This window comes from Peromyscus californicus, unplaced genomic scaffold (genome assembly GCF_007827085.1).
Source record: "Peromyscus californicus insignis strain IS unplaced genomic scaffold, ASM782708v3 Scaffold_13__1_contigs__length_99412109, whole genome shotgun sequence".
NCBI lineage: Eukaryota > Metazoa > Chordata > Mammalia > Rodentia > Cricetidae > Peromyscus > Peromyscus californicus.
In genome coordinates this window covers 3,068,768-3,083,373 of record NW_026294424.1, presented here as the reverse complement: position 1 = coordinate 3,083,373, position 14,606 = coordinate 3,068,768, and the positions used below count along the sequence as shown (strand labels likewise).

The 14,606-nt window shown below is 56.4% G+C and overlaps 1 protein-coding gene across 2 annotated transcripts in view; it reads right to left on the bottom strand.

Annotated features, from left to right (window-relative positions):
- Window positions 1–14,350, bottom strand: part of Htra3 (HtrA serine peptidase 3) — a 29,180-nt gene extending 14,830 nt beyond the window's left edge. The window contains exons 1-3 of one of the 2 annotated variants that reach the window (XM_052736126.1): window positions 13,821–14,350; window positions 4,721–4,820; window positions 1,443–1,665 (exon numbers count right to left, since the gene is read on the bottom strand). In XM_052736126.1, coding sequence (XP_052592086.1) covers window positions 1,443–1,665; window positions 4,721–4,820; window positions 13,821–14,223 — 726 coding nt within the window. In that variant the 5' untranslated portion in view covers window positions 14,224–14,350. The remainder of the gene's footprint in view (window positions 1–1,442; window positions 1,666–4,720; window positions 4,821–13,820) is intronic. The other variant, XM_052736125.1, reaches the window with a different exon arrangement.
- Window positions 14,351–14,606: the final 256 nt, after the last annotated feature.

The following is a 14,606-nucleotide window of genomic DNA, read 5'->3' as shown; positions in this document are numbered from 1 at the left end:
TCAGTTATCCATCCCTGTGGCTGCTGTGGTCTGAGAGAGTAGGTGTATATGAATATCTGGTTTGGGGAGCTGCAGGGCACAGGTTCTGAGCTTCAGAGGCTCCAGGAGGGTGTGTGTGTGTATGTGTGTGTGTGTGTGTGTGTGTGTGTGTGTGTGTGTGTGTGTGTGTGGTGTTGAGGCACACACACCATACTTCTGCTACCAATGAAAGCCAGACATGCTCTGTCTGTCACCTCAGGGCAATGTTCTTGGTCTATCTCTACAGCAATCATTTATGCTTTTAACACCAGGGAAACTGTGGAAGAGCTGTGCTGCCTTACAGCTTCCTGCAGCTGCCCATGGTTGAGCATTCAGCCTCTCCTAGCCTGGAGACTCTGAGCACAGCAGAGCTGCATGCTGGCCATAGAGAAGCTGGGCCTTCCCAGTGTGAAGAGTTCTTGTTGCTTCAGCCCTTCAGTCTGTCCCACCCACCCTCAGTTTCTGTGCTACCATGAAGAAGAAATGCACCCAGACTCGGCCCATGACAGGACTCACAACTACAGAGGGTCTGTATCAGGGTTGGCCATTATGGATCCTCCACCTTGGCAGTGAACTCTGCAAACACCGGTCACCACGGACACCGAGAACCTGCATCCAGGAGGAAGCTAGGCTCCACATAGCCACACCAGCTGGCTCACAGACATCTAGAGGGAACTGTGTGCCTGAGCTTGACTGAAGACACAGTGACATGTTTGATGGTGGGTGCAGGGAACGCAGAAAACCCCCACGGCCATCCCAGAGCCATGCAACGGTACCACTGGGTACAATATAAACCAGTTTGAGGATGGTTTGCATCTAGATTAGCCCTGCCACTGTCAGCTGTGATCTTAGGTGTGTGATCTAACCCTTCTGAGCCTTGATTTTCCCTCAGATTCCAAGTGATGAGAATTCGAATCTTCCCAAGGCTCCGTTTCTCCCTGTAAGAGTCTAGGTGATGAGGGTTCTCCCACCCTGGCCTGTGCCACAAACAGGAAGAACACCACCTGGGCTTCTAGAAGCTGCTGGGGACCATAAAGGGTCGTGTGGTAGCCAGAGTAAGTGTGGGCACAGAGGTAGAAAGTGGAGCCTGACTTCCCTGGTCTGTCAGCCCCCAAGGACAGGGAACCCCAGATGTGGGCCCGGCTAGAACAATAAAGAGGTGGAGAGGTGTGGGATGCTGGCCCCCTCCCTCCTGTGTCCCGCTTGCTCCTAGTGTTGGCACCTTGGGCAAGGGCAATTCAGAGGCTCCAGGTCTGATGTGGCCAATGGCCCTGGGACTCAGAGCTCTGCTATCCTCTGGGAAGGCTGAGCTAGTGCAGATGTGCAGGCTGGGGAGGGCACTGCTGGGACAGGCTGGGGAGGGCATTGCTGTGCGGGCTGGGGAGGGCACTGCTGTGCAGGCGCAGGCACCCCATCCCGCTCACCTTGGGGTGGATTACGATAGTGGCGATATCGGACTTCTTGTCAATGTCCTGGATGGTGGCCTCATAGGCATCCCCATTCTGCAGCTGCACCTTCAGCTGCTGCCGGCCTGAGGCGGTGCTGGAGCTGGAGACCACGTGGGCATTGGTGACAATCAAACCAGCCTCTGACATGATGAAGCCCGAACCACTGGACAGCGGCACATTCCGGCCAAACAGAGGGTGCCTGCACAGGGAAGCAGAGGAACACTCAGGCCAAGGCCTTGGCCTGGGGGAGTCAGGATGGTGGAGGATGCAGAATCATGTGAGGCGAAAGAACAGGTTGGGGGAACCGCTCCCTCCACAACCTGGGTTTGAACTGAGGCTGTCACTGTGGGTGCGGCCTTGGCAACACTGAGGCTGGACGAAGTTCATGGCCGTGAAGATGTGACCATCACCTCTGATCTGCAGTTTGCTGTACTGATATGTTCACAGTACCTGTTGACATGTTAGCATGCACCAGCCCACAGTGGCGCCAATGCCTGCCAGCAGGGCCCTGGAGACAAACAGCCGAGACTCCAACTGCCAGTCCAACCTCACCCGTGACCTAGATGCCCTCAGGCAGGCTCTATAAACCCTCTGAGCCTCTGTCTTCCCATCTGGGAAATGGGCTGTCTGCTTAAGGAGTCTTGACCCTACTTTCAGGATGGGAGGGGGCAGAAGGTTGGTGCAGCTTGGGACCTTCCTCAGGGTGACACACAACAGTATACAGGCCCTGAGGACCCTAAGCAGATGAAGGAGCCCAAGTGTCTAGCACTCTGGAGCCTGTGACAGTCTTTTCAAAATGTCACCTCAGCCGGGCGGCAGTGGCACACACTTTTAATCCCAGTACTCGGGAGGCAGAGGCAGAGTCAGGCAGATCTTTGTGAGTTCAAGGCCAGCCTGGTCTATAGCGCGAGATCTAGGACAGGCACCAAAACTACACAGAGAAACCCTGTCTTGAAAAACAAAACAAAACAAAAAAGTCATCTCAGCCTGGCAAGAACAGGGAAAGCAACAAACATCCTAAGTGCTTCCTGAAGCCAGGGACAAGTTCATTCAAAGTTCATGGGAGACTTGTGGGTCAGTGTTCCCCAAACAGATGTGATCAAGTCCTGACCACCGCTCCATGGGTGTGACCTCATCTGGAAGTGGGTCTCTGCAGATGTGACAGAGCTGTGACGTTTTGATGGAATAGGGGCCCTATGTTCGAGCATCAGTATCTTGAGAAGACAGGAAGCTGGAAGAGGCACAAGGGGGGCATGGGAGACGGGTGGGGAGGAGGTACCCCAACCCGAGGACATCCAGAACCACTAGAAGTTGTAAGCTAGCCCAGGATCCGAGTGGGATGCCCTGCAGACATCTGATCTTAGACCTCAACCTCCAGAGCAGGGAGGCAACATGTCCCATTGTTTAATCCTCCAGTCTGCGGGGCTCTGTGACTTAGTCCTAGGTAACCTGCTGTGCAAAGCTCTCCGGGAGACTGAGGCCCAGAGATGTGTGGCACTACTTGCCAGGGTCAGGCAGGAGGCAGAGCAGAGCAGGGTTCCCACCATGCCAAGCTGCTTAGGGCAGAGTCTGTCTCCATCTACCAGCCATAGCTCTCTAAGAAGCATGGCAGGGTGGCTAAACCCAGCTCTTCTCAAGACTGCAGACAGGGCCCAAGAGAGCCCTGCACCTACATCCCACAGGTCAAGGGTTGTGGCTGAAAGGCTCTGTGATGCCTGCCCTACCAGGGCCCTACCCACCCATGAGGCTTTGGCTCCATGAGCCAGACATCACTACTGCCCAGCTGCCTTAGCCTGTGATTAACCAGCTCAGGGTTAGTGCCCCAGGCCCCCTCAACATACACAGTCCCTCCTTAGCCCCCTTCAGCTGAGACAGCCTCTTAGTGCACCCATTTGTAATTTCCTCAATGATGTGCCTCAGATTTTACCCCAGGGAAAAAGGGCAGGGGAAAATCGGATATGGCAGGGCGGTGCTTCTGCTCCAGGGTCAGACAGGCTGGAGTCAAACCTCAGCTCCAGGTGGATGTGATGTGGTGTGTGTGTGTGTGTGTGTGTGTGTGTGTGTGTGTGTGTGTGTTTGTGTGTGTGTGTGTGTGTGTGTGTGTGTGTGTTTGTGTGTGTGTATGTGTGTGTGTGTGTGTGTGTGTGTGTGTGTGTGTGTGTGTGTGTAAAGGCCTTGGGAGGCATAGGTCTATAAGTTGTCAATCATAGCAGGGACCTGGCAGGCAGAAGGGTCCCACAGTCCCACGGGGCCTGAGTCCCCATCTGGCTCTCTTTTCCAAAAGCCCCAGGATGGCTTAAGAAAACAGTCTCAGAGCCAACATGGTTCAGAGCTCAGGCTAGACCCTGGATGAGTACTGTTCATCCTCCTCCCCGGCCATATACCCCCACCCCCCAACACACACACCTTGCCTGTGAGGCTCTTGCCACTGTTAGTGGGCAGGAGGTTGAGTAGTCTGACACTTCACTGGCCATGGAGCACAGAGGGAGGGGATGGTGATTGACATCAGTAACCAGGCAGCTCCATACCAGAGTCAGACTAATAAGCTGGTCACCAGCTTCCCTGATCCCTATCAGGTGGGCTCCTGTCTGGCTCCACCATTCCAGCTGGCTCCCTCCACTCAGCTGCAGGGCGAGAAGGGTGGAGACTGTTGTGTCTAGAGTCCTGAGGCTCCCGCCACAACCGGCTTCTCTCTAGGGGGTCTAAACTGAGACCTCGGGACCGGATGTGAGTGATGGGACCTTGGCTGTTGTGTCTGGAAGGCAGGGCCTCCTCATCCAGCACAGACGTCTCTGGGAGAGAGTACTGGGTGTGGGAGGAAGAGAGGAGGCTCCTCCCCTATCCGTAAAGAGGGATCTTGCCAGGAAGCTAGACCACACATCACACAGTGGGCTTCCTCTCCCATAGACAAACCTGCTTCCCTGTCCACCCACCTCCACTCAATCAGTCCTCCCTCCCCTCCGCATCTAGCTACGAGCTCGCACATCCTCCCTTACGCCTGATTCAGAACACTTGTCCTGTTGAGCTGGTGCCTCAGTGGGACTGTCCACTGTTTCTCTGTATCTCCTAGACTCCTAAGGACTCACTTTAGGCTAACCTTCAGCCCCCGGGTACATCAAGTTTCAATAGTTGCTACTCATCCCACCCCACCTGTTGCTATGCCTCGAGCTGCTGGAATCAGGTCGAGTTTGGGTGGCAGGGCAGCTGGGAATGAAATGCTGGGAAGCTGCAGAGCAACTTGGGGCCCCACGCACCTCAGGAAGAGCTCTATATGGACCACGGCGGGTGCGATCTTCTCCACCACATCAGCGATGAAGTTGAACTTGTACCGCGGGCTGGTCAGCTGGTGGAGACCTGCGCTGGCGGCAAGGACCAAGGGTGTCAGTGAGATCTGCTGGCTCCCAGCAGCCCCGAGGCCCAGGGTGGTAGAGGCCCTGCTGCAGACCCCTCCCTGGATTCAAAGCCCGTGTCAACATGCTCTGTATCCCATTCCCCAGAAGTGCAGGGATGCCCAGACATCTGGGGTAGTGGTTCCTGCCCTGGAGAATGGGACTGCCCTGGAGAACTAGGACTTTTGGGAGTTGAGCTTCTGCACATTTTCCCCACTGGACTCTTGGGGGTTGAGCAGGAGTCACAGAGAGGTTTGGATCTTAGCTCCAGGAAGCACAGGACTGATGCTGAGGACCAGCGCCCCTGGGTTCCTGCCTGCTCCCATGTAAAGAAGTTGGAGAGCGAACCATTTGCCTTTCTCTGCCTGAGGACCAGCGTACTGATAGTTAAGGGCACAGTGGAAGTCCCTGAGCCACCCCCTCTGTGAGGCCCTTCCTCATTGGCCAGGCTATAGATTCCTGGGTGGACAGAGCATCCCGCCTTTGTCTGACTTGGCCACAGCCCAGGCCTACTTACCAGGCAGCTCACAAACCTCCCCAAAACCTTAATCACTGGCTCAGATTCCTGCCGCCATCAGCTACGGGGTTGTGGCCTGCCAGGACCACAGGCCTGAGGCATGCGGGTGGCACAAGACCGTACTGAGACCTCCAGACACCATGCTCCTTGGCACTGCTTCTGTGGGGTCCGTGGGCTCTGAAATGAGCACAGGCCTGGGAGCTGCACACAACTGGGCTCAGCTGGACCCGCTGTCTTCTAGCTGTGGACCTGTGGCAAGTCACTTACCCTCTCTGGGCCTTGACTTTGCCATCTGACAAGTGGGACTGAAGGTGACCTCTCATGGGGCCTGGGTGAACTGATAAGAATGTAAATGGTGACATTCCCTTTCCCAGGAAGCCACCACTCACCCTGGTACTTGGTGATGTGAAAGGGCCCTGTATGGGCTGAGCTTCCACCTCATAAAACTGGTTTTCCACACCATCAAACAGGATGGAAAATAACATGTCCACAGCAGCAGCCATGAGAGGGGTACAGACCACAGCCTGTGCTCTGAAAAAATTGTGGGCCAACACTGTCCCCACATACAGCCCGGCAATGTCCCTGACTCCCAGAGTGGCAGCCGGGGTGGGGCGGGGGGGGGGAAATGGAGCCTCAAATGTAAAGATGGGGAATGGAGGCTTACGAAACAATTCCTAGCCAGGCCTCCTGTGCAGTTTACCCAGTCACACTCGCCCACAGCCTTCGTGAGGCCAGCCCTGGCATCCATCGGCAGTGAGGGACAGCAAGTGACCAGCCAGGGAGGAGACGTGTGAACAGGGGTGAGACAGATGGAACCTGGGGTGAGATGGGACATGCAGAGGGCTCCTGGACTCCTGTATGGCCAAAGCCACCTGCTGCCCCTGACTGGCAGGAAGTGATCAGAGAAGTTGTCTAAGTGGGTTGAGACCTGGGCCCAGTGTGCCTTTGACTGAGGAGGAAGGAACACTGCCCTTCTCACAGACAGCATGGAGAACAAACACCCTGTCTGCCTCACTGCCCAGTTCATCCTGGGGCTCGGCACTTCCAGGACCTGCAGACCCCTCCCCAGGCTCTGGGCCTGCCAGGCCCAGTGTGGGTAGTGGTAGAACTGAGGCAGGAGTCAAGGCCTCCCAGTCCCTGTGTCCCCAGGCTGTTGGGAGCTGACCTGGAGGTTCAAGCCAGTTAGCAGACCCACCACGGGGTTGCTCCAAGCTCCTAGGCCACTTGTTATTCCAGAGTGAGGACCTGACCTTCGGAAGGACCTTGTCAGCTAGGTTCTGCACGGTAGGTAACTGGGGAGATGGCAAGGCCTGGAGCAAGGGCCCAGGACAGCACGATCTGCTTTCAGCTGGCTTTTCATGCTCAGGACCTCAGAGCAACCAAAGAGATAGTATACATGGTCCCCATTCCCCAGCACTAGCGCTCCAGCACAGAGACATGTTTGGCTCACCCCACAGCCCAGAGGTGATAGTCCTCCTGGAAGGAGGGAGGAGGAGGCAAAGCCAGAACTTGCTCAGCCCAGACACCAGCTTAGAACCCCCCTACCCCAGAGCAGCAGACACGGCCCATTTTACAGCCCAGAAAACTGAGGTTGAGTATGAATGCCATCTTAGAATGGAAGGCCTAGTCCTGCGCCAGGTCAGGGAACCCTGCAGCTCGCCAGGCATGGCCCTTTAATCCGGGCCCCGCTCTCAGATGAGTCACCATGAGTCACCCAGAGGGCCCCAAGCCCCCACCACAGCCTTCCCACATGAACTGGCTTGGCTGGGCCAGGAAACAGCTCTGTTTATTTGGGGTTTCTTAACAGCCCCACCCCCATGCCAGGCGGAGCCAAGTTCTGAAGGTCTGAGTCTCAGCACACTCAGCTGTTGGCTCTTTTTTTTTTTTTTTTTTTGACTTTTTGTTGTTTTTCAAAAATAAACAGAATCTGAAGGCCCGGAAGTTTTGTTCCAAAGCCCGACACAGAACACAGCCCTCAGGGCCAGGTGTCTGGGGGTTCCTAGGAGAGGAAGGGCTGTAAGAAGTAACCCTCGGAGGGAAGCTGGCCTCGGGGCTCCATCTCCGACATGCCTGCCTAAGTGACAGTGGGTGACCCTCAAGCAGGATGGTGTGTGAACTGTGCACAGTCGTAACTGCCATGGGAGAGATGAAGAAACGACAGCACAGAACGGGAAAGAGAATGACCACGACACACCACGGGGACACCGTCACAGAAGCTGTACACTCCACGGTTCCATCGGCATTATCAACAGGGATCCGTATCCGTACCCACATCCCCTGGAGTTGTGCAGTGTGCAACACGCACGACTGTGTGCGTTAGCCCGAAACCAGCACACAGTCCGGCAGGTAAAGGAGCCTGGTTCTGATCCCCATTTCTGGCTCTTCAACGGTGTCCCCGAACTCTGCCACTTCTTAACAGAAAGATCCCACAAGTCTCCCGAGTCCACTGTGCCTCAGTTCCCTTACGGGGGGGGGACAGCAGTGACATCCCTCCCTGGGTCACCAGCCAGTTGAGGTTATGAATTTGCAGGCTTGGTGTGATGTGAGGCCTAATGGGGGACAGCAAATAAATCCAGGCATAGCACGTGTTTGCTGTGCAGTTGGTGCCGGACGACTGAATGCAGCATTGAGCACCCCACACTCGCCGATTTTTACTGCCCCTCCCCACTCAGTCACAGGTGGAAGGGCATTCCATAAGGGGATCTGGGAATCTCTGTGCACGGAGCCTAGCCTCACAGCCCAGGCAGGCAGCACCTCCTCCCGAGGTTGGCTCAGTCAGCAGAGCCTGGAATTTCACAGCCAGAGGCACAGCCGGGCTGGCCCCAAGCCAGAAACAGGTCAAGGCTGGGCTCTTCTGGAAGCTAACCAGCTGTTAACACCCTCCCGAGGAGCAGCACAGAGCTGGGATGTACCTAGGTTTAGGGATCTGGCTGTGTGCCTCGGGCAGGCCACCTGATCTCTCTAAGCTTTGTTTCCCAACCTATAAATCAGCCACTGTATCAGCATTGGAGAGCCCAGTGAGGCCGACTCTGGGCCTGGTGCCCTGTGCCCGGTGTGCTGTGCTTGATACCTTGCACCTGGGCTGGTACCCTGGGCTGTGGCTGCGAGGGAGAGGTGGTGTGTGGTCTGTGTGCCCCAAGCTGGACAGCGGCTCTCCCCATCTTTTGTTCCCTAGGCAGAACCTGGATCTGAGGGCCGCAGACAGCAGCAGGACTCCCTGGGAACCACAGAGGGATCTTGATGTTTGTGGCCAGGGGGACATGGGTCACTTAGGGACAGGCAAGCTTTTAGGAGGAGGACAAACAGGAAAGCTGCGACAGGGCTGAAGCTGTAGGGGCTGTGTGTTCCACTCTCGCTGCTTACTTCCAGGGCCAGCACAGCCCGGGTACCCAAGCACTGAGGATACTGTAGGATGTGACCCCCTTGGATCGCATATCAGATATTTACATTACAATTCATCACAGTAGCAAAATTACAGCTATGGAGTAGCAATGAAAAAATATGGATGGGGGTCACCACAACATGAGGAACTGTGTTAAAGCATTAGGGAGGTTGAGAAACAGTGCTCTAGAGAGACTCTCTGTGAGGGTACAAGTGTGACCTTAGGGTTGGTGCCCTGTTGGCCTGGGCCTTGAGGAATGGGGGATCGGTACACTTGGTGAAGGGACTGTGTGACATTGTGAGCAGGAGCCTGGGACTGGAGCTGGGACAGGAGCTGAGGCTACGGAGTAGACAGGGTCTGGATAGTTAGGTCCTGGGGTCTCTACTGGAGGGTGGTGCTGGTACCACAGATATACAGGCACAGCTTGTGGTGCCCCAGGCCTGTTGTGTAGTGGAGGCATACATGCCCGGCCATGCTTCCACAGCCCCAAGAAGAGGGGCTTGTGACTGCATTCTGTTTCTTGTGACTTAGTTACCTCCTCACCAGTGTCCTCCAGAGTGGCCACCTCCTCATCGTATGTCAGATCAACAATAGGGAGTCAGGAGGACCATGGCTCGGGGCAAGCTCTCCCTTACTCTGAGAGCCCTAGGGTGGCACACTATACAGCATCAGAACCTGCCCTTGTACCCTAACATTATCCCCCACGATGAGCTCAAAGCTTCAGAGGTTATAGCAGGAGTCCGGACACCTGACCCTAGGAGTTCTGGTAGCCACCTCCCGCAAAGCAGCAGGTTGTAGATGTCCTAGCCAGCCTGCTGCGCCATCTGCACAGGTCTGAGGCCTACAGCGAAGGCCAGGGAGGCCACCTGCCTCACTGTGTCCAGAAAGCCTATAGGCCAGTGAACACACACAGACTTTTGGTGGTGTAGGGCACAAGGGTCAGCAGTCAGACCAGCATGGTGAGTGCCACTCTGTCGAGGCAGCATGATCCCCACACAGCTCCTCTGCATGGCCACCTCTGCATGCCCGGGAGGTAAATGAAGAAAGGGACCTGGGTTTGACAGTGCTTCTGGACTCACAGGTCATGGAGCTCCTCCTTGTCCCGGGCCATGACACACAATCTTATCGATCATGAAATACATGTATGAAACCACTATACAGCATCAGAACCTGCCCTTCTTCCTGGTTAGTCTCAGATGCTGAACTCTGAGCCTCTAGAAGCTTCTAAGAAGAGTGAACACAAAAGCCACCCAAAGCTCTTAAATAACAGGCTGGGAGAGGCCAGCAGGGCCTCCTTGCACATTAAAAGCTGCCTGTTAAATCTGTGTGGGGACTGCCCCAAAGCCCCCCAGTTGCGAGTTCCAGAAATAAGTAGGTGTCTACTGTCACAAAGGGGCTGTGGGACAGGGACTCTGGGAAACCTGCAAGCAAACCCCCAAGTGCAGGTCATCCTAGCAAAGGGACCCTTCCCTTGAGAATGCTTTTCTCATATGCAGGTGGGACCCAACGTTTTCCGTCATTCCCACTGGAACCATCTAATAGGGACCAGGAGAGCTACAGGGACCCGTGGGCCCAGATATTCAGAGAACACCAGCTACTGTGTGCAACCAGGTGCTGGGCCCACCGCTGTCATGAGGCCCAGAGTGAGCAAGCAGGAGAGAGAAGACAGGTCAATGGACATCTAAGCCCAGAAGAGGAACCCTACTAGGTGAGGATGAGAGAGGGAACTGTGGGTGGTGGGCAGAACATGTGCAAAGGCCCTGAGGTGGGGGAGGGGGAGGGAAAACAATAAGGTGGCCAGAGGGTGAGAAGGTCGCAGAAGATGGCAATGGAGGTGTGTGTGTGGGGGGGGTGGTGGTGGGGGTGTGGGTATGTGTGTGTGTCAGATGGAAGACACAGGGCCTGAGAGTCCAGGTAAGTGTGGGGGGTGACTTGGAGGGGGTCTTGTTGGTAACATGCAGGACAGACTGACCAGGGACACCTGGCTGCCAGGTAAAATGATATAGTGCGATAAGGAAGGTAGAAGCCAGCAGAAGCCAATGGTGGCTTGGTCTCCCTCTGCTACCCAATCTGTTCTGAAACCCCCATGCCACATGACCCTCAAGTGGGGCTCACCAGCTCTCCCCGCCCCCGAGACATTCATGAGCCCGGAGCATCTGGGCGTTGTGGTTTGTGGTCAGGGTGGTTAGTGACCGCACTCACAGTGGACAGGAGGCAATGACAGGTGCAGTGGCAACAGAGGCTGAGACATCAACGTCCTGGGGCGGTGCTGTCAGCTGAGCTGGGAGGACCAGTCAGAGACAGCCAGGCTGCCTCGGCCAATCTCCATCTGCACGGAGTGAGCCCGGCACTCGCACTAGTGTGCGAAACTTCTGAGCAGCCAGAGACAGCCGCAGAGAAGCAGCAGCAGCAGAGAGGCACAGGGTGCTTCTGTGAATCATGTCCGTGGAGTAAGCGGCAACCTGGACCACCCAGGTCAGAGTGTGCAATGGACCAAGTGTCAGGCTCAAGGTCACTGGCCGTGTCTAGCTGTAACCATCCCCTCTGACTATCAGACTACTGAGACAATGGGCCCTGAGAAACTGAAATTCCCCCAGGAATCTCACTCTGGGAGGAGAAGGCTGCAGCCAGTGAGAGGGATGCATCAGGCCACCTTGCAGGAGAGACCGGAGTGGAGACTGATGGGTCAAGGATGGGTGGGAGATGCTTGGTTGTATATACTTCTGTCCCTCTATTTACACCTAAATCTCGAGTCAGGACCCCTAGATGGACTTGGGGAGCTGTCACCGGACCTCTTTGCTCCTCTTCCCAATGTGGCCACATTGTTTTAGTTGGACCTTTGAGGATGGGTGGTAGAGCCTGGCTTGTTAACATCCCCGGTAATGTGCCCTCCTTCCCTGGCTTCAATTCCTGCCAGCTCATTGGCACCTTGAGTTTTGACGGTGGCCAGTGCGCTAGACCAGATCTTGGTCTCCGCTCCGCCCAGGCCTCTCCACCCTCCCCATCTTTGCTAGGGAGCCCCGTTCACTGTCCCAACTCAGCACCTCTCCTGGGGCCTCACTGCACAGCAGCCACAGTGCACCCAGCCCAGGAAGTAACACTGGGCCCCAGCGTGCACTGCGCTGGGACTAAATCTTCCTTGCACGGGTCTCTCCCAGGCCTGTCATCAGACCATTTATGGGTGAGTACCCAGAATACAATGAAACGATGTAACTAAGGACAGTGGGTCTAGGAACCCCGGGGTCCCGCCAACACCCACAGACTCTCAGCCACTTCTGCCGCACTTAGTAATGGATACCTACCTAACCCTCAGGCTGACTTCCTCCTCTCTCCTTGCTCTGTGCCCTCCAGGGTCTAAAAGTCTCAAGTGCACTAACAGGGTCTGCTTCATGCCACACTCTGTTACCAATCAAGGGACAGCCAGGCACAGAAAGGATTTTTCACAAATGGCTCAGTCTGCAAAGAAGAAAGCCCACCTCCGTCCCTGCCCATCTCTGCCCACAGCCTGATGCTAACAGTATCAGCCACATGGGAGACCAGGGGAAAGGTACACCAAATACAACCAAGATGGTAGCAGAAGAGCAGAGGAGAGCCCGTGCCTGGCCACCCCGAACCCTCTGCACCTCAGACAGCAAGGCCCAAGATGGGCACACAGAACCAGCACCCAGCACACCCTGGGTGTCCATGTAATGTATTACACTGCCCAAAGAGAGCACTGGGCTGCTGTCCCTCACGTGAACCTACCCATACCAACATACAGTCCCTCCAAAATGTAGGTTTAGACCCTATAAGACCCTTCCACTTGTGAGTGGGGACTAAGGCCTTTGTAAGCAGTACCACACCCCCTTGGGTCTCTCACCCATGTCACGTGCTTGCCTCCTGCCCCACCATGGCATTTGAGCGCACAGTAGCCTCCCCTTGGGGGATCAGGGCTGGGTCTCAACCACAGGCTTCCAGGTCCCAGACTATGAGACATGAATGTTTTGTTTGTTATAACCTGCTTAGTCTCCCATAAAACAGATAAGGATGTCCTCCTCCCAACTCTCCTGAAATGGCTTACTCATGTGGTCCACAGAATCCTACATGACACTTTCCAGTCTGGGCACCTGTGGCCACCGAGCCTGAGAGGAAGGCAGGTGTTCACCGGGAAAGAGCCGTGCCTGCCACTCCTTCTCTGGCCTCTGGCTGTCTAGAGCTCCTTCAGCCTTCTATACCTTCTCACCAGGAGAATGTTCAGCTCCCTAGCCTTTGGGGGGCACAGGACTTGAATGTTCAGAAGGCAACAGTTCTGTCTGGCAGGGCAAAGTCAGCCTCTGGCACTATGCTTACAGCCAAGTCCCATCCCTACCCAGCTCTGAGCTACCTGCCTAGATGACCTTCTGCCTGGTTCTCAGGTGTCCTCTGAGTGCCCAGCTGACCTCAGGCTAAGGACGCACAGGGGCTGTGCTGAGCTTGCATTGAGGATCAACCACTGAGTCCCCATCACACCAAGTGCAAAGCTTGGTACCCTAAACAATGCCCCAGACAAGAAGCAGATTGACAGTTTTTTTCTTGGATGTACAGGGTTCTGTTGTAAGGTCAGAAGTGACCAAGAGCCACCTGCCAACCAGAGGAGGCTGTCTTAGGAGTCTCCCCCTGAGCCTTGGGGCTGTGGCTTACACACTGGCTGTAGCCCCATTTTGCCTTCCAAAGACCACCTAGCTACAGACAGAAGAAAAGAAAACCCGAAGAGGAATTGAAGACAGAGACCAGAAAAGACTGCTTGCCACTCGCCAATCGTTCCCTTCTAAACCACTAGAGGACTATAAGAAACAGGAGAGTGGCAGGGTCAGAGCCCCACAGCCCACCAGACACTACCAAGCTGCCACACTAGGTCTCAATTCTAACTTGTTCTGTGGCTTTGGGGACAGCATTTACCTCTTGGGCCTCAGTTTCTCCATCTAGAAGGCTAGAAGACTGTCGGAACTGTTCCTAAAAGGCTGCCCAATGGCACTCCGTGAGCGGGCAGCATCCCCTTGGGCCTCAGTTTCCTCAGAACAAGCCTTTGGATTCCTGGTGGAGCTTACCCGAGGGGCAGGCGCCCTTCTGCAGCTGGCGCACTGGCGTCCCGGAGATCTGCAGGGCACGGCGGCTGGCGGCCTGCAGCGCGCACACGTCGGCATAGGTGTGCCCGTCCGTGCCACACACTGCGTGGGTCCAACGGCAGCGGCACACACCGCGCACGCACTCCAGGCTGTCGCCGCACGGCGAGTCCAGGGGGCTACCGCAGGGCTCGCCCTCGCTGGCAGCGCACACCAGGCAACAGTTGCAGAGGTCGGGCACATAGCCCCCGGGGCAGCGCGGGCTCGGGCAGCGCGACACGTCGCAGCGCGCAGGGCACGGCGCCGTCGGGGGTTCCCGGGCCAGCGCCAACACAGCCAGCGTGGCCAGCGCGGCCAGCGCGGCGGGAAGCAGCGCGCGCGCCTGCATCGTAAAGAGGCGGCGGCGCGAGACCCGCGGGAACACCGAGGCCCGGGCGGCTCAGGCGCACTCTGGCCCGGAGCGCAAAGACATGGTGCGGGGACTGACCCGGGCCTCTCTTTTGCCGACCGGCCTCAGGCTTTTAATGGCCAAGGCCGCCCGCCCTCGCTGGAAGGGGCGGCCCTGCCCGCCGTCAGCCCCGCCCCAGCCCCACGGGACCCCGCCCCGGCTGGTGGGGACCCACCCGGCGCCTCCTGCTCCCCCCCCCGCCTGCCTGGTGGGGGGGTGCACTTTGGGTGACAGGTCTGCGAGCCCATGGTGAAGGCCTGGGGAAGAGGAACTGCCACAGAGTATCCCAGTCCTAGTCAAAGACCTGACCACAACCCCAGAGA